The sequence below is a fragment of the Selaginella moellendorffii genome, unplaced genomic scaffold (assembly GCF_000143415.4).
Source record: "Selaginella moellendorffii unplaced genomic scaffold, v1.0 SELMOscaffold_33, whole genome shotgun sequence".
Taxonomy (NCBI): Eukaryota; Viridiplantae; Streptophyta; class Lycopodiopsida; order Selaginellales; family Selaginellaceae; genus Selaginella; species Selaginella moellendorffii.
The window spans coordinates 1,008,013-1,035,428 of record NW_003314294.1 but is presented as its reverse complement, the minus strand read 5'-3'; the positions used below and the strand labels follow the sequence as shown (position 1 = coordinate 1,035,428).

At 47.2% G+C, this 27,416-nt stretch overlaps 10 protein-coding genes and 1 pseudogene across 10 annotated transcripts in view; 9 read left to right on the top strand and 2 right to left on the bottom strand.

Moving 5' to 3' along the window:
• Nucleotides 1-68: 68 nt before the first annotated feature.
• LOC112348831 (pentatricopeptide repeat-containing protein At4g02750-like) lies at nucleotides 69-2,375 on the top strand. The gene has a single exon (XM_024682061.1). The coding sequence runs from the start codon at nucleotides 69-71 to the stop codon at nucleotides 2,373-2,375; it is 2,307 nt and encodes a 768-aa protein (XP_024537829.1).
• Nucleotides 2,376-2,427: 52 nt separating this feature from the next.
• LOC9638699 (metal transporter Nramp4) lies at nucleotides 2,428-4,608 on the top strand. Its single transcript, XM_024682063.1, has 5 exons — nucleotides 2,428-3,022; nucleotides 3,118-3,254; nucleotides 3,456-4,108; nucleotides 4,160-4,368; nucleotides 4,442-4,608. The coding sequence occupies exons 1-5, from the start codon at nucleotides 2,490-2,492 to the stop codon at nucleotides 4,494-4,496; spliced, it is 1,587 nt and encodes a 528-aa protein (XP_024537831.1). The 5' UTR covers nucleotides 2,428-2,489; the 3' UTR covers nucleotides 4,497-4,608.
• An 845-nt stretch (nucleotides 4,609-5,453) lies between these two features.
• LOC9638999 (cytochrome P450 90D2) lies at nucleotides 5,454-8,273 on the bottom strand. The gene is made up of 10 exons (XM_002977068.2): nucleotides 8,137-8,273; nucleotides 7,381-7,521; nucleotides 6,979-7,303; nucleotides 6,770-6,919; nucleotides 6,467-6,715; nucleotides 6,320-6,406; nucleotides 6,198-6,276; nucleotides 6,033-6,142; nucleotides 5,864-5,982; nucleotides 5,454-5,807 (listed from the first exon to the last, which is right to left on the bottom strand). The coding sequence occupies exons 1-10, from the start codon at nucleotides 8,271-8,273 to the stop codon at nucleotides 5,720-5,722; spliced, it is 1,485 nt and encodes a 494-aa protein (XP_002977114.2). The 3' UTR covers nucleotides 5,454-5,719.
• Nucleotides 8,145-9,645, top strand: LOC112348867. The gene is made up of 6 exons (XM_024682174.1): nucleotides 8,145-8,328; nucleotides 8,382-8,453; nucleotides 8,516-8,614; nucleotides 8,670-8,862; nucleotides 8,906-9,309; nucleotides 9,382-9,645. Exons 1-6 carry the CDS (start codon nucleotides 8,281-8,283, stop codon nucleotides 9,616-9,618), a joined length of 1,053 nt encoding a protein of 350 aa, XP_024537942.1. The 5' UTR covers nucleotides 8,145-8,280; the 3' UTR covers nucleotides 9,619-9,645.
• A 122-nt stretch (nucleotides 9,646-9,767) lies between these two features.
• Nucleotides 9,768-11,402, top strand: LOC9638998. The gene is made up of 6 exons (XM_002977217.2): nucleotides 9,768-9,911; nucleotides 9,982-10,186; nucleotides 10,305-10,378; nucleotides 10,478-10,589; nucleotides 10,645-10,959; nucleotides 11,012-11,402. The coding sequence occupies exons 2-6, from the start codon at nucleotides 9,992-9,994 to the stop codon at nucleotides 11,279-11,281; spliced, it is 966 nt and encodes a 321-aa protein (XP_002977263.1). The 5' UTR covers nucleotides 9,768-9,911; nucleotides 9,982-9,991; the 3' UTR covers nucleotides 11,282-11,402.
• Nucleotides 11,306-12,417, top strand: LOC112348830 (annotated as a pseudogene).
• Nucleotides 12,418-12,821: 404 nt separating this feature from the next.
• Nucleotides 12,822-15,646, top strand: LOC112348829. The gene is made up of 4 exons (XM_024682060.1): nucleotides 12,822-13,062; nucleotides 13,336-14,577; nucleotides 14,630-15,468; nucleotides 15,517-15,646. Exons 1-4 carry the CDS (start codon nucleotides 12,843-12,845, stop codon nucleotides 15,631-15,633), a joined length of 2,418 nt encoding a protein of 805 aa, XP_024537828.1. The 5' UTR covers nucleotides 12,822-12,842; the 3' UTR covers nucleotides 15,634-15,646.
• Nucleotides 15,647-16,160: 514 nt separating this feature from the next.
• Nucleotides 16,161-17,092, top strand: LOC9638997 (delta(3,5)-Delta(2,4)-dienoyl-CoA isomerase, peroxisomal). The gene has a single exon (XM_002977216.2). The coding sequence runs from the start codon at nucleotides 16,177-16,179 to the stop codon at nucleotides 17,017-17,019; it is 843 nt and encodes a 280-aa protein (XP_002977262.2). The 5' UTR covers nucleotides 16,161-16,176; the 3' UTR covers nucleotides 17,020-17,092.
• Nucleotides 17,093-21,856: 4,764 nt separating this feature from the next.
• Nucleotides 21,857-23,061, top strand: LOC9638698. Its single transcript, XM_002977215.2, has 3 exons — nucleotides 21,857-22,167; nucleotides 22,241-22,570; nucleotides 22,625-23,061. Exons 1-3 carry the CDS (start codon nucleotides 22,014-22,016, stop codon nucleotides 23,002-23,004), a joined length of 864 nt encoding a protein of 287 aa, XP_002977261.1. The 5' UTR covers nucleotides 21,857-22,013; the 3' UTR covers nucleotides 23,005-23,061.
• Nucleotides 23,062-23,284: 223 nt separating this feature from the next.
• Nucleotides 23,285-23,985, top strand: LOC112348871. Its single transcript, XM_024682182.1, has 2 exons — nucleotides 23,285-23,405; nucleotides 23,490-23,985. The coding sequence occupies exons 1-2, from the start codon at nucleotides 23,354-23,356 to the stop codon at nucleotides 23,924-23,926; spliced, it is 489 nt and encodes a 162-aa protein (XP_024537950.1). The 5' UTR covers nucleotides 23,285-23,353; the 3' UTR covers nucleotides 23,927-23,985.
• A 393-nt stretch (nucleotides 23,986-24,378) lies between these two features.
• Nucleotides 24,379-27,416, bottom strand: part of LOC112348828 (pentatricopeptide repeat-containing protein At1g53600, mitochondrial-like) — a 3,566-nt gene continuing 528 nt past the window's right edge. The window contains exons 2-4 of the mRNA XM_024682059.1: nucleotides 25,169-27,400; nucleotides 24,742-24,897; nucleotides 24,379-24,504 (exon numbers count right to left, since the gene is read on the bottom strand). Coding sequence (XP_024537827.1) covers nucleotides 24,379-24,504; nucleotides 24,742-24,897; nucleotides 25,169-27,400 — 2,514 coding nt within the window. The remainder of the gene's footprint in view (nucleotides 24,505-24,741; nucleotides 24,898-25,168; nucleotides 27,401-27,416) is intronic.

Sequence of the window (27,416 nt, the reverse complement as noted above, 5' to 3'; positions counted from 1 at the left end):
TGATATTTTCTATTGGGAAACTCTTGGTAGCTAAAGTCAGAAGAAAGAAATGTGGAGCTCTTCTTTGTATGGGCAGAGAAGAGTGTCTGCAGCTCATCAAGAGCTGCCATTGCTACTCGAGGGCAAAAGAAATCGATGTGGCATCGCAGGTGCAATTCTCTGGCAGGGATTGCGACACCTTTCTCTCCAATCGTCTCATCGAGATGTATGGAAAATTCGGGAGCTCACAGCGCGCGCGCGAGATCTTCGACTCCATCCGCCACAAGAACTTCTTCTCTTGGACGCTCCTCCTCTCTGCGTATGGCCGGAACGGCGATCTGGGCCGCGCGGAGGAAGTCTTTCGCGCGATGCCAGAATGGAATTGCTTCTCCTGCACAGAGATGATTGCTGCGTATGCAGCGAGCGGCAATCTCCACCGAGCAGAAATGGTATTCGCTGAAATGCCGCTGCGAGATTTGATCTCCTGGAACACTGTGCTTGTTGCTTATGCCAGAAGCCGGGATCTTGAGAAGGCGAGAAAGATCTTTGATTCTCTTCCAGAACGGAATGTTGTATCGTGGACGTCAATCCTAAACGCATACGCACAGAATGGCAACCTGGATGTAGCGGCCAGGATGTTTGATGAGATTCCAGGGTGGAATCTCGTGTCATGGAATGCCATGCTTGCTGCATATGCCCAGAATGGGCAAATAGCGAAAGCTCACTTGCTGTTCAATTCCATGGCGGAAAGAGATGTGATCTCGTACAACACAATCCTGACCGCATATGGCCAATTCGGCCATCTTTCCGATGCGGAAGATCTCCTGACCATTATGCCTGGCCGGAATATCGTCTCCTACAATGCGATACTGGCAGCGTACATACAAACCCGGAATCTGGAAAAGGCGAGGGTCCTCTTCGTCTATTACATTCCGGAGCGGAATTTGATCTCTTGGAACTCGATATTGTCCGCATATGCCGATCTCGGGCATCTGGAAGAAGCTACTCATTTGTTTGAAGCGATGCCAGAGCGTGATCTGGCGTCTTGGAACTCGATGCTGGCAATGCACATCCGGATCGGCGATGTCGAGCAGGGCAAGCGATTTTTCGATCAGATGCCCCATCACAATCTCATCGCTTGGAATTCGATGCTCTCGCTGTTCGCGCAGCACGGGCATCTCTACCAGGTCCTGTGTCTGTTCTATGCGATGCCTCTGCGAGATGTGGTCTCCTGGACGGTAGTAATCTCCGCCCAAATCCATAGGCGCCAATTCCAGGAAGCGCGATCGATGTTCTTGGCAATGCCGCGGCACGATCTCGCCTCGTGCACGGCCATGGCAGCTGCGTGCGCTGATGCTGGGGATTTGGATCGATTTGAGCAAATCCTGGAAGAAATTCGTGGGCAGCAAGAGCAGCTCGATCTCGTCAGCTGGAACACCATACTGAATGGCTACTCGCAACTAGGTCTTATAGACGAGTGTAAAAGAATCTTTGAGAAGATGCTCGAGCGTGATCTAGTCACCTGGAATGTAATGCTTACAGCATATGCCCGGGCTGGGCATCTTGATGACGCTGGGAGAGTGTTCGCTGACATGGCAGAGCGTGACCAGGTGACGTGGACGGCCCTGCTGGCAGCCTACGTCGCCAACAACATGCTGGATGCCGCGGTGGCGCTGTTTGATAGCATGCCGCAAAGGCACCTGTACACGTGGAATGCGATGCTAGCAGGATATGCCCGGAACGGGCATTTAGATCAAGCCAAGAATCTCTTTGATGCGATGCCTGAGATTGATATTTTTGCGTGGAATACGCTTCTTGGGGGATGGGGAGCGATGGGTGATGTTGCCAGCGCCCAATATTTTTTTGATTCAATGCCAATCAGAGATGGAGTTTCGTGGACAGCGATTCTCTTAGCAAATGCCCGGAATGGGGATTTGTATATTGCTAGCAAACTCTTCGATCGCATGCCCGAGAGAGACGCCATAGCATGGAGCGCGGTGCTTGGAGCACACGCCACAGCCAAAGAATCGCGAGTAGCGCTGGGCGATCTGATTGGAGCGATGGCGGTGGAAGGAATGGATCCAGACGAGAGCTGCTTCACCTCTTGCCTGATCTCGTGCAGCCGGAGGGGTGAATCTAAGCGCGCGAGAGTTTGCTTCTTGTCGATCAGTGGCGATTTCTTCGCGGCGCCCACGATCCAGCACTACTACTGCATTGTGGATTTGCTGCATCGTGGAGGATTGGGCTTTGAGGCTCAAGAACTTCTCACCGCCATTGCCCAAGCTCCAGTTCAAATGGTGTGGGCTAACTTCACCAATCGTGGAGGAGAACTTGATCATATGGATTTCTTCCACTGGGAGCCGTGTCAATTGCCAAAGTTTGAAAATATCAGATAATAGTTTGGTCACAGGCTCGATTCCTCTCAGCTACAGATAAAGTTTTTATAAATAAGAATATTCTTGGAATGTAAAACAGAGTGGAGGAAAAGATAGGGTTTTACTGCTCGCGCAATGGGAGACGAGAGCGCTCCTTTGCTATCGCAATTCCGGGCGCGCGACGACGCTCCAGCAGCAGAGGAGCGCGCGTACGAGAAATCGGAGCTCGTGCGCGTCGGTGATGTCGATCCTGGCGGCCAGGGCGATGGCGAGCAGCCCAATTTCTCGTGGCGCAAGCTGTGGATCTTCATGGGGCCGGGATTCCTGATGAGCATTGCGTACCTGGACCCGGGAAACATCGAGAGCGATCTCCAGGTGGGCGCCCAGGCGGGCTACTACCTCCTCTGGCTCCTCCTCCTCGCCACCGCCATGGGCCTCTTGATCCAGCTCCTGGCCGCGCGCCTCGGCGTCGCCACTGGATCCCATCTCGCCGAGCTCTGCCGGGAAGAGTACCCGTCCAGCACCAAGATCGTACTATGGATCATGACCGAGGTCGCGATCATCGGCGCCGATATCCAGGAAGTGATTGGCAGCGCTATCGCGTTTAAGATCTTGTCCCGGGGATACATCCACCTCTGGGCTGGAGTGCTCATGACTGGGATCTACGGGTAAGAAAGAAGAAAAAAGAAGAGATTTTCCTTCTTTCTTCCTTGTCCTCTTTGCTGGATCGATCTCTCGAGGCTTCACAGATTTTCATGCGCAGCTTCTTGTTCCTCTTCCTCGAGAATTTTGGCGTGCGCAAGCTCGAGGCCCTGTTTGCTGTCCTCATCTTGATCATGGGACTGTCCTTCGCGGGAGTTTTTGCAGAAGCCCAGCCCAGCTCCAATGCCATCATCTCGGGTACGTACTTCTTCGAATTCGCTAGAGTTCTACGTGTTCTTCTCTCGAGTTCTTCGCTAGAGTTGTTCGTCTTCTCACGAGTTCTTCTTTAGAGTTCTTCAAGTTAGTTCTTCAAGTTCTTCGCTAGAGTTCTAGTTCTTCTCTAGAGTTCTTCTAGGTGGCAAGCTTCGCTTCTCATCTCTTTTCCTGGATGGCGATCAGGACTGGTGATCCCCAGAGTCCCAGCAAACGCGATCGACAAGGCCGTCGGGATCGTCGGCTGCGTCATCATGCCCCACAACATCTTCCTCCACTCGGCCCTCGTCCAGTCCCGGGCCATCGACACGAGCAACAAGGTCCACGTCCGCGACGCCCTCCGCTACTACTCCATCGAGTCCACCATCGCCATCGTCCTCTCCTTCCTCATCAACGTCTTCATCATGTCCGTCTTCGCCAAGAGCTTCTACGGCAAGCCCGGCGCTCAACACATCGGCCTCGCCAACGCCGGTGAGTACCTCCAGCATGCCTACGGCGGCTCCAACTTCCCCATCAAGTATATCTGGGCCGCGGGCCTCCTCGCGGCCGGGCAGAGCAGCACCATGACCAGCACCTACACCGGACAGTTCGTCATGGCCGGCTTCCTCAACCTGCGTATCCGGAAGTGGATCCGAGTCATGGTAACTCGCAGCGTGGCCATCGTTCCGACTATCATCGTCGCTCTGGCGTTCGACAGCTCCGATAACGAGCTCGACCAGCTCAACGAGTGGCTCAACGTTCTCCAGTCCATCCAGCTTCCGTTTGCGCTCATCCCGCTGCTAACTTTCGTTGACAACGAGCGGATCATGGGGTCGTTTAGAATCGGTGGCCTCCTCAAGGTTGGATTCTTACGTCTTCTCCTGTTTGACGCATGATGCGTGGTCGTGCAGGCTGCCGCGGGTCTGATTGCGCTACTCGTTGTCGTCATCAACTTTTATCTCTTAGCCGTGTTTCTGCTCCACAGTGCGATCCGATCCATATTGATCCTGCTGCTCGTGGGAATTCTCGTCTGTCTCTACGCTGCTTTTATCGTCTACTTGGTAGCTCTCCCTTTCATGAACAGTCGGAGCTGGGCCGCCTTGTCGTCGTCATTCCACAAGTACGGTTTGATGCCTGCCTCTCTTTTCCTTTTGAGTGTTGTCGAGGTGATCCCTGTCCGGGCTTTGCTGCAGGAATCGGCGTAAGGTTCAAGACAGCAGCCCAGATTCGGAAGCCACTGACGCTTGAAACATATCTTTGACAACGGATGGCCGCCTGGCTCGCCTCTAAAGATCAAAGATCACCTCTGTCAAACGCTATAGCGGCACAGACCTTTTCTTCGCTTGGACGTTATTTATGATAGTGGAGACGCTAGAAACCCCCTCCTCTTTGTCTCTTGTACTTATAAGCACTACAGAAAGCATTGTTAGGCTCGAACACGGAATACGGAAAGTGAAAAAACAAAATTCAGTAGTACCTTTGCTTGCACTGCTGCGACACTTCACTGAGCCCACACTCAAAGCGATAAGAAAGAAGAGAAAGAGAGTCACTTTGTAACACAAAGACTCAGAAAACGAGCTCTTTCGCTTTGCATATGTCTCGGACGTACTGAGCTCTTTCAGCTTCGCTACTTCGTTGGTTTCTTCGGGGAGACATACTGCTTACTAGAAAGAATTAATGCTAAGTTTCACCCGGTGCAAAGCGCTTGCTTGCGGCATACTTCCCTCAGAGCTTATCATAGACCTTGACGTTCCTTCTTGTACTTAGAATAAGCAGATGAAGATTAGAGGAACACATGATTTTTTCATTGGATGTATGTATGCTTCATATAAAAAGAAGAACATGTAGAGATCGGAACCTTGAAAGTCACTGACATAATCCGTCAAAGTCGCAATCACACACAATACTACATAAGTCCCAAGACCCCACATTAGATTATCATGGAAGCGCTTTTTGATCTCGTTGTCCTTCTGGAGCTCCACCCTGATGTTGCGAAGCTCCTGCGAGATGAGAAAAGAAATCAGTCCGGATCCATGCACTCGGTCTCTCTGAATTACCTGCAGTATTTCTGTCTTGTGTTGCGGGTTCTCTTGGGAGAGTGCTTTCGTGCACTTGCTCTCCAAACTTGAGGAAAAGAGGCCAACGCTTCCAACAGCACTGATCGTCGAATCGACCGAAAACATCACTATTTTACCCTAGAACTCATGCCAAAAAAAAGTTGGTATTCGTTTCTTGGGGCCTCATGGCACTTCTTACGTCTTGAGAGATACAGATCTTTTTAAGCAAGAGCCCTAGTGTTTCTAGCTCCTCAAAGAACCTTACAGCAGTCCCATTCCTGTGATTATTCCGGAAATTGTCCTCACAATCATAATTCCTTAGATCCCTCCTAAGTCCTTGACATAAAAACCATCTTCTTCACTTTGATCCTTGTTGTTGGTGGTCCAAAACCTTGGTACACGAGTCCATACTAATTAGTGTAGATCGTACAGCACAACTGGGACATGGTTTCTGGTGCTGATCTTCGGAAAGTTGATCACCGTTTCTGGCTCTGCATCCCATCTGTTCAATACATTATGTTGTTAATGAAATGTTTAACCAGAAAAGATAAATTATACTTGAACTGCGTGACGAAATGGTGAAGAAACACTGCAGTCTGGACTCTAGCAAGCTCTTGGCCCGGACACAATCTCGACCCACCACCAAAAGGAAGCACATAAGTTGATGGAATGTTTTTCTGATAAGTAGGAGAATAAAACGTAATTTGTGAGAAGTCATAATCTTTACCTCTAGCCAGCGCCATGGGTGGAACTTAGTTGGATTTGGAAACATATTTTCATCGAAGTGGATGTTGAGAAAATAAGGAAGCACTGTCCAGCCCTTGGGAATTATGTAACCTTGAATGAATTTCCATGGAGTGTTAGACTAGTGGATTCTTAAATTGTGAATTACCTCTGTATTCCACGTCTTTGAGGGCTTTCCGCATTACTCCTTGAGCTCCATTGGCAAGACGAAGTGTCTCGTTAAAAACCTGAATTCTTTCTCAATACATAATTTAAAGAGAAAAAACTTACAGCTTGGGTGAACTCTAAAGACATGTAGTCATTCCAAGAAAGGCCTTCATTCGAATCTTTTCCCCTCTTGATTGCAAGGTTCTCTTCCTGCATTAGAGATTCTGGAAAGTTAAGGATCTAGAGAATCTTGGAATGGAATTTTCTTACTCTGATGTGCTCGAGTGCTTTGGGAGTTTCTGATAAGTTTTTCACAGCAAAAGCAATGACGATTGCCGGAATACCCTCTGCATTTGCAATGTTGACCAAAACATTGTCGATTATAATCTTCTCCACATCACCATCTTCTTCTTTCACTTCTTCGATCAATGCATTGAGGATGTCTTTGTGCTCTATGTCTGGTCTGGCCCTTCGAGCAGCCACCATATCCATTATAATCTGGGACAGCTTCTCCCTTGCCTGATTTTGAAAGAAGAATTTAAAGTTTTGAAATATAAAAAAATGTAAGAGTACCTTCATTGCTTTGAAGTATGGAGTCCCTGGAATCATCATAGGAACACCAATGATCCCCGCCATGAGGGTGTTAAACTCTTCCAATATGGTTGTGGAAAGCTTGCCAGGCTCCAATCCAAACAATTGCTTCATCAAAAAGTCGTGGGTGATCTGAAATAAAAACGAAAGGATTTGTGATCAAACTTCAGAGAAAATGTTCAGGTAGTAACCCTTTGGATCTCGTCCTGGAGAAGAATCCTTTGGCCTCTGCTCCACGTACTCATGCCTTGCTTAGTGAGGAGTTCCATCTCTCGCGTGAGATACTTCTTGAGGGGCGTGGAGCTCACAAACCTCTTTAGCATGGCGTGCATTCTCTTTTGCAAGTCACCGTGATGGAAGAGCATCGCGCGCTCGCCCAGGACATCCTTGAGCGATTGGGGATAGCCCGTCTCGAAGAGAACACCCTCGTTGTGGAGAACAAACTTGACACCCTCCACATCAGTGATCATGATAGTCTTGCCCGTCAGCAAGCTCGTCTTGAACACTGGTCCATACCTGTAGCATTGCAATCGATCAATTCATTGCGAGAGAGAAGAGTAAATTTCCAAGGTGCTAAGAATCGATGAGCTTACTTGCGCTCTCGTTCTCTTGTGAAGCGAAATGGAGTCTCGGACCGAGCAATTGTCACGTATGGCACCAGCTCGCCAGGAAGAGAGCCCAAGCATTTATTTGGACGCGTTGCGATCTCTGGTACGTGTAACTCTTGTAACCTTCTATTTTGTTGCCCCACAGTTGAAGTGTATCCTTCTCGTCCTCATCTGCCCGTCCAGCGTCAAACCCTCAAATCTTACTGAAATTTGGCTCTCCCAATGTTTGTTGCAAGTCAATTTGATGATCTTCTAGAAACTCTGGTCTCGTCTGATAATCCAACAGTATTGCAGAATTATTCATCACAGGATAAGGTTCATAAAAAATATCTAAGCAATGTTTGGCTAATCTGCAGAAAATGCGGTTGACAAGAATAAAGACTTGGGATGGGTGATAGGAATATAATCTCTTGGAATCTTATGATCGTGGCATATGCCCACAATGGGTATCCGTGAGAGGCCCATGGAATCTTTCACGACATATAATGTGCCTTAATCGATTTAGATAAACATGGGGTGTGATAAACGTGATGAGATGGTAGGGTTTAGGGTTTATCGTTTTCTAGGGTTTAGGGGTTTTTGAAATGGGGGCCCGCGGGATCGCACGCTCGGTGCTTGCTTGACATGGAAAGGGAAAAGAAAAAGGAATCGCGACTGGGATGTTCCTTTGAACGTTCCCCTTTTGATCGAATTCCCGGGCCCGATCTGTTGATTCTCTTCCCACCGTCGCGCACACGCTACAGCCACACTTGATCGTGATTGGCCACTTCCATCACATCACGCCAACGCCATCTCTCGCTCGCATCGCTCGCTCGCCTCGATCTGCCTGGATCGGATTGGATCGGATTCCATTTTTGGTTTAGGGCTCTTGAGTCCATCCACGCGATGGAAGAGGATGTGGAGAAGATGGCGGCCGCGGACGCCTTCGCAGAGGTGCGTCTTGCGCTCGGGATCGCAATGCAGGTTGCTAAAGCTTGTCTAGACAGGATCGGGAGGTGTGTGTGCTGCTAGATCAGGTGTCGGTGCTCGCCCACCTAGCAACATTTGGGATTCTTGGAGTAAGTTTTGGCGATTTCTTCCGTTGCTCCAGAAAATTTGAGAATGCGAGTGGCGCTTCTAGGTGCTCTTGAGGTATGGACTGGAGCAGCTCTTTGGCCCGACCATAGCTCAAGTTACGGATACAAGCAGTGCTTTGTTCATCGATCTTCCAGCCAATATGGTACCCAAAGATCTTCCTTTTCCTCTTTCGAGTGGCTTTTGTTTTTCTTCTTTAGCTCGGATGTTTCTTCATGGGCTGGGTGGGAGTTGTGCTCAAGAAAGAGATAGCACACTTCTCCGAGCACTTAGCGGTGGGACTTTCTACCGGTTTGATGGGAAGCATCACCACGTTTGCGTCGTGGTCGCAAAGCATGATGAGGATCATCACTGCCGGCTGCTGGGTGAGAGGATTGTTGGGCTTTCTCCTGGGTAAGTCGGTCGAGTTCTTCAGCTAACTCCAAAGAATTTCTAGGAATGGAGCTGGCTATGATGTCTCTGCTCATTGGCATTGATTCCGCAAACTTGCTCCTGGCATGCAAACTGGATGATGCCACCACCGAAACCTCAAAGTCGAAGAAGCCGAAGAATCTCTACTGGAGGCACACCACGCAGCTCCTCCTCTTTGTGTTCCTCGGCATTGGCCTCTGGACGATGGCTTTCTTCCTGCTGTTTCGAGAGAACGGCTACAGGAGGAAGAAGCTATGGATAGCTTGTACGCTCGCTCCTCTGGGAGTGTGGCTCCGCTGGTGGCTCTCCAATCTCAATGGCCGGGGCGTCGCTGGAAGGCTCCCCTGGCTTCCAACGGGGACTCTGTGTGCCAACGTCACTGCCTCCTTGGCCGAGTTCGTCCTCAACATCCTGGAGCTCCTCGGGGTGGTAAGTTCTTCCAGAGTTTCTCGATGGTTTCGAGTTTCTAGCTGAGAGCTCTCGTGGATCTGTCTCTCACAGGTATCGAATCACCAGCTGCTGCTAGTGTCTGGAGGGATCCAATTTGGAATGCTGGGGTGCATGAGCACGGTGTCCACGCTCGCAGCGGAGATTTACTGGCTGGAGCGTCGCGCAGTGGGATGGAAGAGGTGTGGCTATGCGTACGCTTGCTTAAGCATTCTCGCGACGCTCTTGGCTGGTCTCATTAGTTTCTCAGCCGTGGCGTGGATCCATGGCGGCGTGCTTCTCCCCAGCTAGGCATAAAATCAATCAACTTTAAGAATATTCTGTCTATAAGTAGCCATATTCTGTTGACCAGTATACTCCGCTAGCTTTGATTCTCCCACTGTTCATGGATATTCTGTTGATGACGTAGGATATTCCTAGGAGGGTTTCGAAAAATAATAAATTCTTCCTCTTCACATTCTTCCGAGGGTTGCGCCAGGGCACCACGACGCTCGCTCAATCGATGGCGCCGGCCACCCAAGAATAACAGCGACTTCCGCGGGATCTGGCATTGGAGTTCCTGGTTCTTGCTGGATCTGAGCAAGGTAATGCGCGTTGTTTCAAAGAATGTAGGCCTTCTCTCAGCTCTCGTTTCTTGCTCTCTTCTCTTGCCAGAGGAGTGGCGATGGAGAACAGTCCCGTCAAGAGAGGGCAAATGCCGCCAGGAGGCGCTACCACTTTCGATCTCTTCAGCTGGTCCGAGGGCCCGGATTTGTCCCAGGATCAAGCTGCCGCTCCAAGATCGCCATCGTATTACGAGAGAAATGCCGCTACCGAGAATGGGAGTCCAGTGGGGCGTCCAACGATTCGCATGCATCAGGTAGAGTTTTTCTCGCTTGGCTTCCATTTATTTCGTGAGATAGATAGATGTTTTTACAATGGAATAGTGAATGGAGTGAAGCTCTTCTCATGTTCTTTTGTCTTTCCTGAGATTCCAGCCTGCTGGAGGAGTGAGCACACTAAAGTTTGGAGACCAGATAACTGCTGAAGAGGCCGAGGCACTCCTCAAGAGGTATGTATGGCCTTTTCTTCTTTGTCCTTCTCTCTTCTTTACAGCGAAGAGAACTGGAAAGCAAGAATCCTCATAGCTAAAAAGTTTTGTCTCGAGAAGGCGACCTGGTTCTGACACCAAGAGGAGAGAAATGTTTGGGAGTGGGATTCTGACTGATGGGACCGACTCTGCCAACGGTGTTCCAGAGCGAACGGGCGTTCGTATGCACCAGGTGAAACTTTTATAGTGCTTTTTTTGTTCTTTCTAGCTTTCGCCCACTTTTGCAGCCGGCTGGCGGTGTAAGCCAAATCAACTTTGCTGTGGAGGAGTGCGCCTCTCCGAAGAAACTAACGGCGATTCACGAAGTTGCCAAGCAGAAAGAGCTGAGTGGCACGTCCGAGACGTATGCAGACATCCAGCAGGGGCGCTCGCGCTCCAGTTTCAAAGCAAAAGAGCTTGTTGGCAGCAACATCTTCGGCCCTCCGCCCGTGCTACCCCCGAGGTCGCTCAACAGGAATTTGGAAGCAAGGGAAGAGCCCAAGGAAGTGAAGCCGGCGGAGGCGGCCCCTCGAAACGTGCGCACGTCTGTCAAAGTCTCGAATGTGAGTGAGTTTGCTCGATCTTTTTCTCGATTGAAAGTTTGTTGTTTCTCAGCCCGCTGGTGGGCGAAGCCAGATCCTGTTTGGCTCGGAGACGTCCGAAGTTGCGGCTAGGAAAGTTCACGACCAGAAAATGGCTGAACTCAGCGGCAACAACATCTTCAAAGGCGACCCTCCCGCGTCCGCCGAGAAGCCCGTCAGCGTTGCCAAGCTCCGAGAGATGAGTGGAAGTGACATCTTTGCCGACGACAAGCCCGCTCCTCGCGACTGCGTTGGTGGCATCAGAAAGCCACCGGGTGGAGAGAGCAGCATTGCTCTCGTCTAGAACTCTAAATCTAAGCCGTTGTCTATGCGTGTAAAGGGACGGTATAGATCGAATCATATTTTTATTTTACTTCTAAATTAGGATTTCTCGAGAATAAGAATTTTAAACGTTGCCTCTTTTACTCACGTTTACTTTTAACACATGTTTCTTACAGGGATGTTTGTTATAATTTCTATTATGTTTATCAAGGTGGCAACATAGATATTCTTCGTGATCCTGCATACGTGATTATATATTTTATGTGATACATGTTTTTCAATTCTCTTTCCTGATATCTTGGTTCCCTATCAATTTGCTCATTGTCTGGTGTACATGCAGGCGCTAAACTTCGCCTTCAAGGACCACTTCAAGAGGCTCTTCAACTTTAAGGCCGACCGGGACGGCTACTGGGTGTGGTTTGCTGGAAACCTGGCGTCGGGAGGCCTTGCCGGTGCCTCCTCGCTCTTCTTTGTCTACTCGCTGGATTACGCCCGGACCCGCCTGGCCAACGACGCCAAGGCTGCAAAGAAGGGTGGTGGCGGTGGCGGTGGCGGTGGCCGCCAGTTCAATGGGCTCCTGGACGTGTACAAGAAGACCCTGGCCAGCGATGGCATTGCCGGCCTTTACCGCGGCTTCAACATTTCGTGCGTGGGTATTGTTGTGTACCGGGGCCTCTATTTTGGAATGTACGACTTTCTCAAGCCGGTGCTGTTGATTGGAGACCTCAAGGTGACCTTTTAGCTAGCTCCAGCAATCAATCGTACTTTCTTCTTTGTGCAACAGGGCAACTTTGCTGCGAGTTTCTTCTTGGGCTGGAGCATCACCATTGCTGCTGGCCTTGCCTGGTACCCGATTGACACGGTGAGGCGGCGTATGATGATGAAGGTTTGGCGAGGGTGCCAAGTACAAGAGCTCAATGCACGCACTGAGGGAAATTATGGCCAAGGAAGGAGTCAAGTCCTTGTTTAAGGGTGCAGGTGAGAGCCGTGGCTGGAGCTGGAGTGTTGTCTGGCTATGACCAATTGCAAATGATCTTCCTGGGAAAGAGTTATGGCTCTGGTGGGGGTGGCTGACAAGCTAACAAGCTGGATGCAGATCTTGTTTTGTTCATGCTACTGCATTTGATGCTTTAAAGATCATAAAAGGTTTTCTAATCCATTGAAAGTATTACTGCTACGGTGAGGTCATTTCAAATAGTCGGGAAACCGGCCGTGATTGATCGAGCTGTGCAAAGTCTGGAATCAGAGGGCTACGAGTTTGTGGGGGAGTTGAAAGATCTCACATACGACGACGTGATCCAGCTAAGGGTGCCTGTCTTTGCTGCTAAGAAGCTTGAGCTGCACCTCAAAGTGCCAGGTATGGCTTCTCTTGCTTCGCGTTTGTTTGTATGGCTATGACTGTTGTGTTCTGTTCCTATGCCCCTCATTTTCTCTTTGATCCATGTCGGCTAAAGAGTTGCTTCTCTTGTTTATAATCAAGGACTTATTATAATTAATTATAGTTTAATATAACCCTAAACCCTAAACCGTCCCTTACGATTCTCCATACAAGAGGGTTTCAAGATAGGGTTTCAGCTAGCAAAATGGACGAGGAATTGGCTAAGGTGGCGGCTCAAATCGGGCTTCTTGAGCCGCAGATCCAAGCGGCTGGGGAATCTTTTCTCTCTGCCCTTCAGAGTGGCAATCAATCTCTGGCGGAATATTGGCGGAATGAAAAAGAGCGGCTGCGGAAGAAGAAAGAACTGCTGCGGAAGGAGGAAGAACAGCTGCGGGAGCAAAAACTCATCCTCCTCAGAAGTAATGGTAAGTCATTCTTTGTGTATTTAGCTATCCCCCTCGATTTGGGGCGTTTTGCTGTTCTGTGCTCTGGGTTGTTTCAGCCTATGGTGTCGTGTGTTTGATGATGGCGTCAGGCTTTTGTTCGTGGCCGTTTGCTTGTTGGGCTCTCGTGCTGTTGGATTGTTGGTATTCTGCGATCTTTTGTAATTGATTAAATGAACCTTATTGCAGTCGATTGGGCCAGTGTGGTCACACCATGTTGGCTATGTTGCTCACTCCTTTTCTTGTGTGAAACAGAAACAAAAACAACCATAACAGGAGTGTCCATATTACAGGTGTGTGATACTTCCATCTCCACGAAATCGCAGTTCATATCTCGGTTGGCTCCTTACGAGTCGGTTTGTAAGGCGAAATTTCCCTCGGCCCGGACACTCATGTGTGCGCTTAGTAACCTGCCATGCCTTTTATGGGAAGGTGTAGGAGATGGACTTGTGGAGCTCGACAATCGGTTTGCGCAGAGGTTGTCAGAACGCCACACCACTGTGCTCTTGGCTCCCAGCGGTTCAGGAAAAACGAGAATGTTGATCGAACTTGCCTGCAGTAGATTCACCTTGTTTCTCACGGGTAAGCGTCCGATGGTTGGATTTGGAGGAGGATCGAATGATGTAGACAGGGTTGCCAGATGGATGGAGACTCGGTTCCCCGCAGGTGAACACGATCTTGATCCGAATCATGCAGTGGTGCGGTTTGGTGTTGGGATTTTGATTCTTGTCCGGCTGAAATATTTGAAGTTGCTGAAAGCGCTGAAACCTGGGCTTCATCCTCGTGATTGGGCTTTTTTCCAGTTGGAGTACCCGGCAGTTGATGATGTCTTCCGTGCTGCGGTTGAAGCCTTGATCGATTGTGTTCCAGTGGATCAGCAACTGCCTATGGATCAGCTGGAGGAGGTTATAAGGAATCTTGCAGATGACATTGGTTGGAAGGAGGGGGTGGTTGTCCTTGATGAGGCTCAAATGCTGCTTCGTTGTATGAAAGGTCGATTCAAGTCTGAACTCAGTCCTACGAAAGGGCAGCCGTTGTTGAGCCCCATGTTACTGGCTCTGAAGTCGTACGGTTTCTTGAAGAGCTGCTTGTTTGTTGCGGGCACCGGCACGAATATGCTTAAGGTTCGGGAAAGACTTCTGGGAGGGACAGTGAAGCCTTTCGATGTAAGAGAAATATATAGTTTACCTGGCTTTGACGACACCAACATTCCAGCCTTTCTCCAACGGTTTATAGATATCAGCAGGCTGGACATGCCCGCGATTACTTCCATGTACACTGGAAGAAGGCGACTTTTGAGCACGGCGATTGAGAAGTACGTTGTGCAGGACAAACCACCAGAGGATTGGTTCCAAGTTTTCTTCTTGGAGTTGATTAACAAGACTGGGGTGGAGCTTGGACTTCTTCGGTCTTTAAGGGATGAAGTGGAGCGGGTGTGGGACGATCCAGAGGCGGCACAAATGATTGAGGACATTCTGTTCACGTATTATCTTACAGGTATGTGTCACTGATTCTTTACAGATATATTCCTCATGCTTGTCTTTTCCAGGTTTTGGTCATGTTATTGTGCAGCGGAAGAGGAGTGTCATGACCTTAGTGGATTGTGGCTTTGCAACGCTGCTTGAGAGTGACGCCAGTGCCGGACCTTTTGCACCGATCATTCCACACATAAGAGGGGTGAGGGGTGATGAAGCCGGACCTGGTTCTTCAGGTCGGGTTAACGTGCAATACGTGATCCTTCAAGAGCCGATGATTGCAGAAGCACTCTGGGAACATATGCCTGCTGGTACAGTAATGGAGCGAGTCATCAGCACAGCTGCAAACGCATCAGTCCGTGGCATTACCTTTGAGCGGTTTGCATGCATCGTGGGGGAGGCATTTGACAACAAGCTACCAGCTGAGGTTTTGGGTTTGCAGGAAACAGATGTGGTCTACAAGGAGGAGTATGAAGTTGTAAAGCCACGAGGGCACTCGGGGGTGCTGGTTCAGGAGATTCAGACTGAAGAACAGTTGAACCTGTGGGTTGAAGCTGTTGAGGCTGGTGCATCGTTTGCTACTTATGCATGGCTTGGACCATTCCAAGAAGCTGGACCAGATGGGATGTTTCTTCTCAGAAGCAAAGAGTCGCACAAGATGATGCCTGTGTTTCTACAGTTCAGGACCGGATCTGGGCTGGGTGTGACACAAGCTTTTTCCTCACTCGACATCATGAAGATTGACAAGATGCTGCATTCAGGAGGAGCCTCTCGAAAACTAAAACAGTGGTGCTGGACTGGCTACCTTAGGCTGGTTGTTTCACCAAACCCACATCCAAGGGTAGGAAAGGTGGCCTTCGGAGATGTGTGGTGGAGTGGGCGAGCGAGAAAGGGGCACAAAGAAATCCCCCTGGTAAGGCATATTTCATTTGATTTTTAACATGTTTATTTTGTCCTTCAGGTTTCACCTCTGTCGGCTGTTTGGGCTGGTCGGAAACTTCGGGGGATTGTCAACACGGAATTGCTGGATGCTGTGGAAGAGGTGAAGAAAGGTTTGAAGAAACTGAAAAGGGGGTGAAGCACTTTGTTTGTCTTCGGGCCACTCATAGTTCTGCCCTATGTCCTTGATCTTCTTTTTTGGGAAGGATTTGAAGAGTTTTTCATGAGGAAGGACAGCGAGTCTTAATGAACCATTCTCTGAAGCCAACGTCTGAAGTTGCAAGTTCATGACCAGAAAATGGCTGAACTCAGCAGCAACAAAGGCGACCATCAGCATTGCCAAGTTCCTCGTGACTGCATTGGTGGCATCAGAAAGCCGAGCTCGCTGATAGGCCTCGACGTTGGGTGGAGAGAGCTCATCTAGAACTCCAAATCTAAGCCGTTGTCTATCAGACGGTGTAGATTGAATCCTAGTTTTCTTATTGTAATATATATGTTACGTGTTTTAAAACCAGGTTAAGGATTATCTCGGCCGAATTTTACCCGGAAAATTTACTTCTGGTATAGTTTTTTTACAATTTTGTAAACTTTTTTAACACTTTCTTTTAACAGCTATGTTATCTCTCGTACAAGCTGGTTTGCTTCTGTGTAAGTCCACCATTTTAAGAAATTAGGGTTCTTGATGGCTATGGCGGTGGTACGCAATGAGGGCGTGGACGAGCATGGCGTTGCGCGTCTCCTCCTCAACCGGCCACACAAGGGCAATGCCCTGGACGACGCCCTCTTCCGCGAGCTCCCGATCGCGCTGCGAGCTCTGGACGATGATCCGCAGGTGCGCGTGGTACTGCTGTCAGGGAGTGGCCCCAATTTCTGCTCGGGGATCGACACCAACATCCTCAGCACCAAATCGTCTTCTTCCCCTTCCTCCAGCAGTGGCGATGGCGATGGCGATGGCGCTCGCGGCCGCGAGAGATTCGGCGCATACATAAGGTGGTTGCAAGACTCCCTCTCGGCCCCAGAGGTTTGCCGCAAGCCAGTCATCGCGATGATCCACGGTGCGTGCATTGGCGGTGGGATCGACCTCATCACGGCCTGCGACGTGAGGTACTGCACCAGGGATTCGCTCTTCTCCGTCAAGGAGGTGGATCTAGGAATCACTGCCGATCTGGGGAGCTTGCAGCGCCTTCCAGCGATCGTGGGCTACGCAAACACGATGGAACTGGCGCTCACGGCGCGGAACTTCGATGGCAAGGAGGCCAAGGAGCTGGGACTGGTGAGCCGGGTGTTTGATTCCCGGCAGGAAATGGAGGCCGCGGTGGAATCGCTGGCAGGAGCGATTGCTGGGAAATCCGAGCTCGCTGTGCGCGGCACCAAGGCTGTTCTTGTCAAGGGGCGTGACATGAGCGTGGCACAGGGACTGGACTACGTTGCCGCGCGAAACTCGGCATCGATGTCTTTCCAGGACGTTGCTGAGGCCATTCGAGCTCGAAAGGAGAAACGAAAGCCCGCATTTTCCAAGCTCTAATGGATAACCTAGTTTAGCTAAAATGTGTTTTGGTTTGCTTAAAGGACTTTAATAATTGCCACCAATTGTGCTAGTAGGCATCATCATTTGATTTCTAGGTGTCACTGCTTAAATTTTATATGTTTGGTATTGGAGCATCCTCACTGCAACCATGAGACCAGTATTATGATTTTTTTATGTTGGTTTTTTTTCCTATTCAAGCGAATCCCAAGTTCTATGTCCTAACTTTCTTAGAAACTGTGTCTAATAGCTTGTGTGCACAAGAATTGAAGACCAGATCTCTCTAAAGGATACCAATCAAACTATTCAAGTGAGAGCTTTTGATAGAAAAACAGCTAAACCTTGTTAAGTTCTAGCAGCCCAATCCCTCATTTGCAAATAGCAACTCCTCAGCAGTTATAATAGGATTTTCTCTGGGGAAATTAGAATATGCCAAGCAGGAAACCAAATATGCTCAACTCTAAATTGCAACAGAGACAAGACAGCCATGAGATCTTATTAAAAGATTATGGAATGTCTAAATCTCTCTTGCTCAAGTTGAACTACATACAAGGACAATATGTTGGATATTGGCCAGGTTCTTTACCACAGATTTCATAAGCCCAAGTGTTAAAAATCCTCTCATATAGACTGTACACAGAATCCCTCAGCAACTGCAATGGGGAGTGGGGAGTTTTCTGAAGCTGGATTTGGTGCAGCATATCATCGTTTGACCGTGAATATTTTAGAATATGCCTAGACTGAAAACTTAAATAAATATAGTAATGCAACTTTTAAACAAACAGGTCATTTGGCGGTCAGAAGGGTAACATGTTCTTGGTGAGCTCCTCAGCTCGCTGCCTTAATCACCCCAGCATGTGTGGCAGTAGTGCTCCATAATCGGCTGGAATTTCTGCAAATCCCTAATGATCTAGAGGAAACAATCATGGCTATGAGAGTTTTGCATCAATGTGCTAGGTTTTTGTGATGTCTTAATGGTCAAATCAAAGTCCTGGACAATCATGAACAATGCTGATGAAGGCTTTGTTTGTGAAGATATGCCATTGTGCCCCTCAAGGTAGTCCAAGGCCCTGCTTAAACCACCTTTTCTTCTTTTTTAGGGTTTGTCAAATATAACTGCAATATGGATAATAAAGGATCATTGTTACACAATAGCATTATAAAGATATGTTATTTTAACAAAAACAATTGTGTTATTTTATGTAAATTTTAACTACTTAAAATATTAGTAGCAAATTGGCTTTAGTTACAAATTTTATGTTGCAATTTATGAATTTTTTTATATTCATACAAAATTTAGTTAGAAAATAGAGTTATTCTTTACAACAGAATATATATCATAATTTATTGTTGCAATTTACAGTTTATTCTTTATAACTAGACCATTTCATTAGTTAAATGCAACTTAGTAGCAACTAAAATATAAGTCATTAAGATGTTGCAGTAAAACAAATTCAATTATGAACTTCGTAATAAAGGATATTCTTATTAAAGCTAATAAGAAGCTATATTTCCTTATCTAGGATTTAGGAATCAAAGTTGTATGCTGGTGTTTGAGGTGTGGAGGTAATTATATTTGCCTCATATGGATTATCACAAATTATATTCATCTTTATAGTAAACATCCTTCAATACATTTCTGGTGGAAGATATCAAAGGGATTAAATTATGTAGATTTATTTTTAACATACAGTTTTATAATTCCTATGATGGTGGTATGAATTTGGGTGGTGGTAATGGTGGTGATAATGATAATATTAAGGATGATAATGCATTTGATTATTTCTTTAAATGATTACATGGGAGTGAAGACAATTTATTACCTACTTATAGAGGGGTTAGTACTTCTATTTTATCTACATTTTTAATTAATTTAAATGTTCAAGTTATTACTAGAATATCAAGCCAAACAATAGATCATTTCATAACATAAGTAATTTTTAATACAATTCAGTATTAATTTGTCATTATTTGGATGAAGGCTCTCCAAACAAATCTGGTATACATTCCTACTATTCCAAGCTTTCTTTGAATTACAAAGCAAAGCCCTGGTGCAATTTGGATCCCAAACATTGTGCTTTAAGGTAAGGAACCATGTTTGTGCAATTGATTCAGTTTGCCTTCTTGACCTAAGAAAGAAAAGGATTTTCATGATTATCAAGAAGGTATATTCATGATGAACTTATAGTTTTACTTGTTTAGTTTTTGTAAATATTTTTATCAGTTATTCAGAAATATGGCTAAGTCTTAGATATAGGTACTAGCATTTGGCAAGGCAAGTGGTCTTAATGCTTGTTTTTGACTTTAGAGTTTTCATTTTTCCTATTTTAAAAGCTTGAAGGTGCTCTTGATGAATTCTATTTGGGTTGTGGATTAGAATATAAGTAGTTTTATTTTGTGCTAACCATGATTGCTCTACATTGTCTCTCTTGCACTCCAAGGATCTTGGGATATTTAAGAAATATCCTGCAACGTAAGGAGTTTAGTGATTCTCATGGTTTTCACTACAAGGAGTTCATGGTAAGTATGAAAATTTTCCTTTGATTTCTCTCATCACTCACTACTATGTATTGTCAATCTTCTCCTACATCCAAACATAAAATGGATACAAGTAAGAGTATAGTAGAATTAGAGTATGGTAAGAGTAGTTGTTCTTTGTTTTATTGGGCTGAGTCTAAACTTTTATCTATTCAAGGTATGATACTTTTAACACTCTCAGTGGCTCTAGTTTTCCTCCAAGCAGAAGATTTCTTAGATTTCTCAAAACAGAAAAACTAACTTGTAAATTGTGATTTTCCCCTAGTGTTGCAAGGATGCTTCCATGGAAAAATTTAATTTTTATACATGACTGATTGATCTGTTGCAAATTGTGAAGTTTGAAGACAACAAGAACATCATAATGATGCTTCCATAATGATCTAAAGGTGACTATGTTCCCATTATATCTTCCTCTCTTTTTTTATCGAAAGCTAAATTTTCCTAAGAGAGAGTTTCCTATGAAGCACTGGCTAATGCTACTATTATAAATGACATTGTTAAGATTAAGGGTAGTTTGTGTCAGTCACTCGATTGCAACTCACTTGTAAGGTGGGTACAACAATATGAATTTCTCTTTCATGTTTTTTAATATGAATTGATTTCTTTCCATAATGGCATTATTATGGGAATGTTTCACCTTGACTTGCCTCTCAAAAACTAGATCAAAAAGACTGTTGTAGTAACAAAACTTTAGCCAAATGAAGCTAAAGACAATCACAAACAAGGATAAGTGATGAAAAATTATATTATTTAGTAGCACTCAAAGTTATCTTAGTATAGTATCACTCTTAATCTTGTATTTGCCACATCAACATTTAGTATATTTGACCATGACACTTTATTATGGATTATTGTGTATGATTTGTTGATGGCCTATGTTAGCTCAAGATATGCAATTTTGTTAGCTCTATATTAGCTTCAACTGTGATTTATTGGTTATAAATTAAACTATCAGCTATTTATTTTACATTTTACTATAAACAACTAAAATTTTCTTTAATAACAGCTTAAAATATCATCACAATAATGACTTAAAATTTATTCAAACATAATAACTAAATATATTAGTTTTTTATTTATAACTATTATAAATTACTTAAAATTTAGTCATAAATAGAAATTAAAAATATCAATTAAAAAAAATTAATTTTGACTTTAAATATAATGACTACTAACAACGAAACATAAAGTCTTAAAACTATTTTCTTAAATTTTAGGTTACAAATATCAACAAAAAATAATAACTCAATGACAAAAATTTAAACCATTTTTTTCAACCTTAAAGAAACTAGGCTTCACTCTTTTGGACAATTGTGACCTTTTAATCTTAAAAATAAAGCCAATGAGCTTAAAAGCATTTATATCGCCAGCAAAAATTAGATTTAATGGCTTTACATAATAGTGCACAATGCGGTGACAATTACGTAAATGATTAATTTTCATATATCATGCTTTTCAAATAAATTTCAATCTTCTTTAGAAGAAAAAAAGTGCTCTTTATCAGGAATCTCTTAGTAACTTGCAAGTTTCTATAGACACAGTGTTTTGAAGTTTAGAGTAGCAATTTAAGTGTGTTAGAAGAAATTTTGGAGTGTGTGGAGAGAATTTTGAGCTCATCCCATCTTTCTAATGTAGGAATTTTTGTGTTGCTTGTGACCAACTGTAGAAACATAGTGACCCAAGTGTAATGGACAATTGGAGTGGCAAGGAGAGAATCCTGGCAAAAGAAAGAGCTTGCCACCTTCTTTGGTGAGTTAGGTTAGAAAATCTTAACATGCATTGCAAACAGCCTCAAACCAACAGTGTTTCCCAAAGCTGAGGAGTGTGTGGGACAGAGTCAAAAGGCATTTTTATCACGGCCAACTTGGAGTGAAAGAATCATTAGAGAGGCTGTGCTCAGCATCTCCTTGGTGCTGCAAGGCAGCAATCTTGCTGCAAAAAGGCCCCTAGGGCTGCAATTGGTGAGCTGGGTGAGCTCAGGAGCAGCCAACTTGGACTATTGCACCCTGGATAAAAGCACACACTCCATCAGGATATATTGAAGGTTTGGGCAAACAACAAAATCTTATACCTTGGGGCTGTGGAAAGTTTGGTGGCTGCTATAGAGCAGGAGACATACTTCTCAATCACAATGAAAAATTAGAGAAATAGTTTTTTCTTTGGAAATAAACAAAGGCTTTCTACATTTTTGTTATTCGTACTAACTTTTAGATAAATAATGAAACCGCGTAGCCATTTACTCTAGATTTCCAGAATAAGCATAGCTTCTATTCGTGGCAATTTCCGTGACAACAAGTCAGCATCTTCTAGAGACCCAAACGATTCAATTCGAGGACCACGTCACACAGCGCTCTAGAAGACGAGTTCTTCCTTTACATGTGTGTTCCAAACTGAGCCGCAAGAACATATTCCATTAGACTATTCCCTTTCGTTTTCTTTTTTTCGTCACGAGCACGATGAAGTTTCTTGTGATTACTTGCTGCTGCATCGCGATCCAGATCCTTGGCACTGCTGCTGAAGGAACGGATTACTACGTTGGCGATTGGACGACTGGAGTGAATTTCACGCAATGGTCTCAAGGCAGAGTCTTCCACGCCGGTGACATACTGAGTGAGTATAACTCTACCTCTATAGAGCGCGAGGAACTTATAAATCCGGTGTCTTGGGCGATTTTCTCTGGCAGTCTTCACAGTCTCCGCGAGTGATACCATCCTCCGGGTGCCAAAATCTGTCTATGATGACTGCAAGTGGGATTTGCGCTTCCCTAAGATCTTCCCACATCCAGGAAACACGACATGGAACGAGACGGTGGTGCCATGGGTGGGAGAAAACTATTACGTCTCTTCGGTCCAGGACAATTGCAACGCTGGGAAGAAGTTTATGGTGAGCGTCGAGTCTCCTCCGGTTTACACTCCGACAGAGTACACGGTTGGAGATGATCGAGGATGGGCTCCAGGTGTGGATTACTCGCAGTGGACTGCCAACAAAAACTTCTACTTTGGGGATTCTTTCAGTAAGTTGTTTAGATATTTTTTTTTGACTTGGAAACAATCTGGGGTTTTTCCAGGGTTTTTGTTCAATGCCTCGCAGCACTCGGTGGTGGAAGTTTGGGAGCCCGGTTACCAGCTTTGTAACGAGTCCTACTTTGTGCCGGTGCTCGGACTCGCGTCGAGGCAAAGCGATGGAAGAACTTTGCTCAAGGTGGTGCCACCTCTGGGAATGCGCTACTACACGAGCGCCAATGGGAACGATTGCCAGTCGGGGCTCAAGATGGAGCTGGAGATCAAGCCACAGTACGAGGCTTTTGCTCCATCTCCATCGCCAGAGGAAGCATTCTCGCCCACTGGTGGAGTTGCCGGACAAGAAACCTCCGCTGGTTATAGATCGATGACCTCGCTTGGATCTGGAGCGGCGATCGTGGTGTTGTTGCTGCTCGCCATAGCTTGATCGCGATTTATATTGTTTGTGTGGTTTCCATTTCTTCTAATAAAACTACTTAAGTAATAACAATGTTTCTTAACTTAAAATATCATAGAATATTCGTAAACCTTAAGTTGTTTCGATTGAAGTTTCAGTGTTTGGCAACCATCTTTCCCAATCAAATTTGATACGATTTGAATCTATCCTGTTTGGTGAAATTTATCTGAGTATTTAAACATGTATCATTTCAAAACTTACAACACACACTTTTCCTGTGCATTTCCCCTATTTCTGCATTAATCAAATGGCAAAGTTAAATGTGGCAATTGTTGCCTCACTCCTGTACCTCTTCTTAGCATCCACAAATGTTTTTGGCATGGACGTCTCTGTTCCAGAGCATGATTTCTCACTCAGTGAAGATCTTTCTGGTATATATATCTATCTCTCACTATATATATTAGTAACCTGTTTGTACTGAGTTTTACTAATTTTTGTTTCATATGATTTTAAAGGTACAATGCGTTCTCTGAAGCAGGCCTCAGGTGAACAGGACATTGGTGTCCCAGCAGATTCGGTTAACAGAGTGAACGGCTCACTTCAGCAAGTTATAACCAACCTGAATGACGTTTGTGTTAAAGTTCCCCTTCTCAAAGTAATATTTCTTCCCATCATCATCATCCTTGAGATTATTGTGATTTACGTGCCGGGTGGCTACCCTTGCCCGCAAATAATCATCATCATATGCAAGTATTTCGGGAATGCCTTCCCTGTGTGGTCTCCATTCAGATATATCAGAGTTGATGCAACTATAATTGTAAGCATCCAAGGCTGTATCAGAATTGTGCAAAATGTAATTGTTATTGTTCGTCCTAACAGCTGCATCTATTTTGTACTTAATGGGGTGATTTATATCCTCCAGTCTGGTCTTGCCCTGCTCTATGCAAACTGAGCCCCAAAGTTATATTTAAAATAATAAAATAAAGAAATAAGAATTATTGCGTTGCATTGTTTTGGGTTCTCGATTGTTTAGAGGCTTTTGCTTTCTTAGAGCACATGTTTAAGAGCAAACGAGTAGGCGGCCGAACAGCAGCATGTACAGTAGTTGATACTTGGTCCACGTCTAGTAGGTTCTTATCCACGTGCGTACGATTAACCTGCCTGGGCTATTGGGATCTTGTCTAAACAGCTGCAACAGTTCTCGATGAAGCCAATAACGTTGAAATCACCATCGTAGCCGCCATCGCATCCAAAATACGTCACGTCAATGTCACTGGTGCTCGTTCCAGGGAACTGGCCTCGTTGGTTCTGCCTCAAGTAATTCGCCAGGTTTACACGGTTGCTAACAGCTTGGTTCAACAAGAGCCATGTAGAAGCGGTTGCTCCCATGGTCCCATCCAAAAGCTAAGCAACACCCTGGCCAGTGGTTTCAAAATTCATGAGGCACATCATAGACGTTGCAAACAAGCTTGCCCGACAAGCGAGCAGTGCAGATAATACGTGCACCCGGAACTCCCGGAACACCCGGAACTAATACGTGCACAGAGGAAGACTTGAGAGCTCTTCTCACTAGCAGTTTTGACGTGATTATTGTCCTTTCACGGCTATGTGCTAAGAGGCAATACCATTGTGGAGAGGATTTTCAACGCATATTTCCAAAACGATGAGCTTCAGTTTAACATTGGCAGTGAGTCACACCGAGATCGGAGGCCTCGTTGTGCCCACCACCCCATCACGCTGGGCACATCATTTCCTTCTGGGACATACCTTACAATTGACACCAGGGCCAAGTGTTAAACTTAGTGACACTTTTTGTTGGGTGATCAAAGTAAACTCCACTGTTTGCACAAGCATTCTCCCAGCTCCCAACAATGTCAAAGAGTTTTGCTGAGATAATTCATCTTTGACAATATATATACTACCCTGCAAGGAGAACCACAAGAACAGAGCAAGAGACTCCTTCAAGGCCACACTAACTCTTCAACTGCACCATATGCGAAGAGGAGAGCTCCTTTTCAAGTTGTGTGGAAAAGTCTCTTTGATGGATTGTTGACTATTGTTTGTATCTCTCTCCACTGTACAAATATGTGACGATAGAAAAGTCAAGATTATGTTGACAGTTGGTTTCCAGTCTGGGAGAGCAAATGTTCAAGAGCAAAGAATAGGCGGCCGGGTCGTGCTTGAGCTCGAGCACCCGCCCGGCGGCACGCACCGCGCGGTGTACGTCACAGTGGTTGACGCTGGCGGCAAGCAGCGCGGTCCAAGCTACCACGTCGGGCTCGTACGGCATCACGCACAGCAGCTCCTCGGCGTCGCCCAGCTGCCCCGCCCGTCCCAAAAGATCCACCACACATAGGTAGTGATCGAAGCTGGGATCAAGCCCGTGATCCTGGCTCATCCCAGCCGAGCGCTCCAATCCATCCTCGTACAGCCCGGCGTGGCTGCACGCCGCGATGGCGATGAGGAAGCTCACGTCGCTGGGTGTAACGGCGTCGAGCAGCATCGTGTGGAGGAAGTGCAGCGCGTCGCGGGAACGGCCATTCTCGGCCAGCGCCGCGGCGGTGGCATTGTACGGAACCACGGTCCTCCGCGGCATGCCGTGGAATACCGCCAGTGAGCGGTCCAGGAGGCCGAGCTTGCCGTACATGCTAATCACCGCGGTGGCCACGCCCACGTCCCACTCGAAGCTCTTCCCAGCGATCTCGGCGTGGAGGAGCGGCCCCGCCGCCGCCCCCACCGCGGCCACCGCCACCTCTCCGCATGAATCGATCGAGGAGATGAAGGAGATCTTGGTGGGCGGCACGCCCTCGAGGTCCATGGATCGAAAGAGGTGGAGAGCGCGGCAGTGGTGGCCGTTTTGGGCGTAGCCAGCGATCATCGTGTTCCACGACACTGCGTTTCGGTATTGCATGGCGGCGAAGAGCTCCTCCGCCTGCCGTACAAGCCCCGCCTGGGCGTGCGCCGCCACCACCGCGTTCCACGCGTAGAGGTCGTTGTACGGCATCCTCTCCAGCGCCGCCAGCGCGAGCCCGAGCTCCCGGGCGTGCGCCAAGCTCCTCACCATCGCGTCCCAGCACAGCGCATCGCGGCGCGCGATCGATGCGAAGATTTCCCGCGCGCGATCCAGCTTGCAGCATCGGCCATAGAGATGGATCGCGCCCGCTGCGGCACTGGAGTCGCGGTCGAGATCGAGCACCCCGGCACCGAGGAGCTCCTCGCCGGCGGCGGCGCTACCAATCCCGGCCGCCGCGTACACGCCCGCGATCAGGCTCACGCGATCCGCCTGGAAGCCCTCGAGATCCATCCTCCGGAGCGCGTGGATCGCGGCGTGCGGCTCATCGTTGTCCAGGAAGCCCGAGATCATGGTGTTCCAGGTGATGGTGTTGCACTGGATCATTGCCATGGCGTCGAAGATCCTGGCGGCCTCGATCGTCCGCCCGCCGCGAGTGTAGGCTGCGAGGAGCGCGTTCCACGAGACGGTGTCGATGGCGGTGGTAGGCATTTGGTCGAAGACGCGCTGTGCCTCCTCGATCTGGCCTCTCTGGGCAAATGCAGCGATGAGGGTGTTGTGGGCGCGGCCGCTGTGAGAGTTGTGAGAAGTCATCGCCGCGAGGATCGATTGGGCGGCGGCCATTTCCCCGCATTTGGCATACATGGAAACCAGCGCGTTGGCAACTGCGGTCTCGATCAGGATCTTGCGATCCACGAGCCCGGCATGGAGAATTTTGCAAATTTGTAACTCGCCCACGATGGAACAAGCGTACATGGCGCATACGAAGGTGATGGAATCCATCTCCACGCCGTCAAGGTCCATCTCTCCAAAGCATTTTAGTGCTCGACATGGATGCCCTGTTACGGTAAATGCTGCAATTATAGCGTTCCAAGAGACTACGCTTCGGCTTGGCAGTTTTTGGAAGTAGCTCCAGCTTTCGTGGATTTGGGAGGCTCTTGCAAGTATTGTGATCATACTTGTCCATGAGATCAAGGTTCTTTCTGGCATGTTTCTAAAGAGGTGCTGCGCTAGATCAAGATGCCCTTCTTGGGCATTTGCTACAATGAGAATTGTCCACGCCACTGCGCTGGAAGGGCGAACTCTCTCAAACAAATCCTTGGCTCTTTGCAAGCAACGCAACTTAACAAACATATTTATAAGTGCTGTTGCAAGAATTGCCTCACACTCTACTCCGCCGGCAGCAATCTCTTCGTGAATGGCGATCCCTTGCTGGAGGTTCTTACAGGCGCTCACGGCGGCGGCGAGCGCTGCGAGCTGGATATCCACGCCTTCCTGATCCATCCTACTGAGCATCTCCATCGCCTCGCCTCCCCGCCCACTGCGCGCCAATGCCCACAGCAAACCGCGCCACGAGCCGCTAGACCTCGCCGGCATTGTCTCGAAGCACCGCCTAGCACCGCCCACATCCCCATTCTGGGCATACGCTCCC

Excerpts from the sequence above, each read along its gene's own strand:
- LOC112348831 (XM_024682061.1), top strand. The coding sequence starts at position 69 with ATGGGCAGAGAAGAGTGTCTGCAGCTCATCAAGAGCTGCCATTGCTAC.
- LOC9638699 (XM_024682063.1), top strand. The coding sequence starts at position 2,490 with ATGGGAGACGAGAGCGCTCCTTTGCTATCGCAATTCCGGGCGCGCGAC. Across the intron at positions 3,255-3,455 it reads CTCCAATGCCATCATCTCGG|GACTGGTGATCCCCAGAGTC; the intron begins GTACGTACTTCT and ends GATGGCGATCAG. Across the intron at positions 4,369-4,441 it reads TTGTCGTCGTCATTCCACAA|GAATCGGCGTAAGGTTCAAG; the intron begins GTACGGTTTGAT and ends GCTTTGCTGCAG.
- LOC9638999 (XM_002977068.2), bottom strand. The coding sequence starts at position 8,273 with ATGGACTCAAGAGCCCTAAACCAAAAATGGAATCCGATCCAATCCGAT. Across the intron at positions 6,716-6,769 it reads CATACTTCAAAGCAATGAAG|GCAAGGGAGAAGCTGTCCCA; the intron begins GTACTCTTACAT and ends TTTCAAAATCAG. Across the intron at positions 6,407-6,466 it reads AAGCACTCGAGCACATCAGA|GAAGAGAACCTTGCAATCAA; the intron begins GTAAGAAAATTC and ends TCTCTAATGCAG.
- LOC112348867 (XM_024682174.1), top strand. The coding sequence starts at position 8,281 with ATGGAAGAGGATGTGGAGAAGATGGCGGCCGCGGACGCCTTCGCAGAG. Across the intron at positions 8,329-8,381 it reads CCGCGGACGCCTTCGCAGAG|GATCGGGAGGTGTGTGTGCT; the intron begins GTGCGTCTTGCG and ends TTGTCTAGACAG. Across the intron at positions 8,615-8,669 it reads TCGATCTTCCAGCCAATATG|CTCGGATGTTTCTTCATGGG; the intron begins GTACCCAAAGAT and ends TTTCTTCTTTAG.
- LOC9638998 (XM_002977217.2), top strand. The coding sequence starts at position 9,992 with ATGGAGAACAGTCCCGTCAAGAGAGGGCAAATGCCGCCAGGAGGCGCT. Across the intron at positions 10,590-10,644 it reads CGGGCGTTCGTATGCACCAG|CCGGCTGGCGGTGTAAGCCA; the intron begins GTGAAACTTTTA and ends CCACTTTTGCAG. Across the intron at positions 10,960-11,011 it reads CGTCTGTCAAAGTCTCGAAT|CCCGCTGGTGGGCGAAGCCA; the intron begins GTGAGTGAGTTT and ends GTTGTTTCTCAG.
- LOC112348829 (XM_024682060.1), top strand. The coding sequence starts at position 12,843 with ATGGACGAGGAATTGGCTAAGGTGGCGGCTCAAATCGGGCTTCTTGAG. Across the intron at positions 13,063-13,335 it reads CATCCTCCTCAGAAGTAATG|AAACAAAAACAACCATAACA; the intron begins GTAAGTCATTCT and ends TGTGTGAAACAG. Across the intron at positions 14,578-14,629 it reads GTTCACGTATTATCTTACAG|GTTTTGGTCATGTTATTGTG; the intron begins GTATGTGTCACT and ends TGTCTTTTCCAG.
- LOC9638997 (XM_002977216.2), top strand. The coding sequence starts at position 16,177 with ATGGCTATGGCGGTGGTACGCAATGAGGGCGTGGACGAGCATGGCGTT.
- LOC9638698 (XM_002977215.2), top strand. The coding sequence starts at position 22,014 with ATGAAGTTTCTTGTGATTACTTGCTGCTGCATCGCGATCCAGATCCTT. Across the intron at positions 22,168-22,240 it reads CCACGCCGGTGACATACTGA|TCTTCACAGTCTCCGCGAGT; the intron begins GTGAGTATAACT and ends TTTCTCTGGCAG. Across the intron at positions 22,571-22,624 it reads CTACTTTGGGGATTCTTTCA|GGTTTTTGTTCAATGCCTCG; the intron begins GTAAGTTGTTTA and ends GGGTTTTTCCAG.
- LOC112348871 (XM_024682182.1), top strand. The coding sequence starts at position 23,354 with ATGGACGTCTCTGTTCCAGAGCATGATTTCTCACTCAGTGAAGATCTT. Across the intron at positions 23,406-23,489 it reads ACTCAGTGAAGATCTTTCTG|GTACAATGCGTTCTCTGAAG; the intron begins GTATATATATCT and ends ATGATTTTAAAG.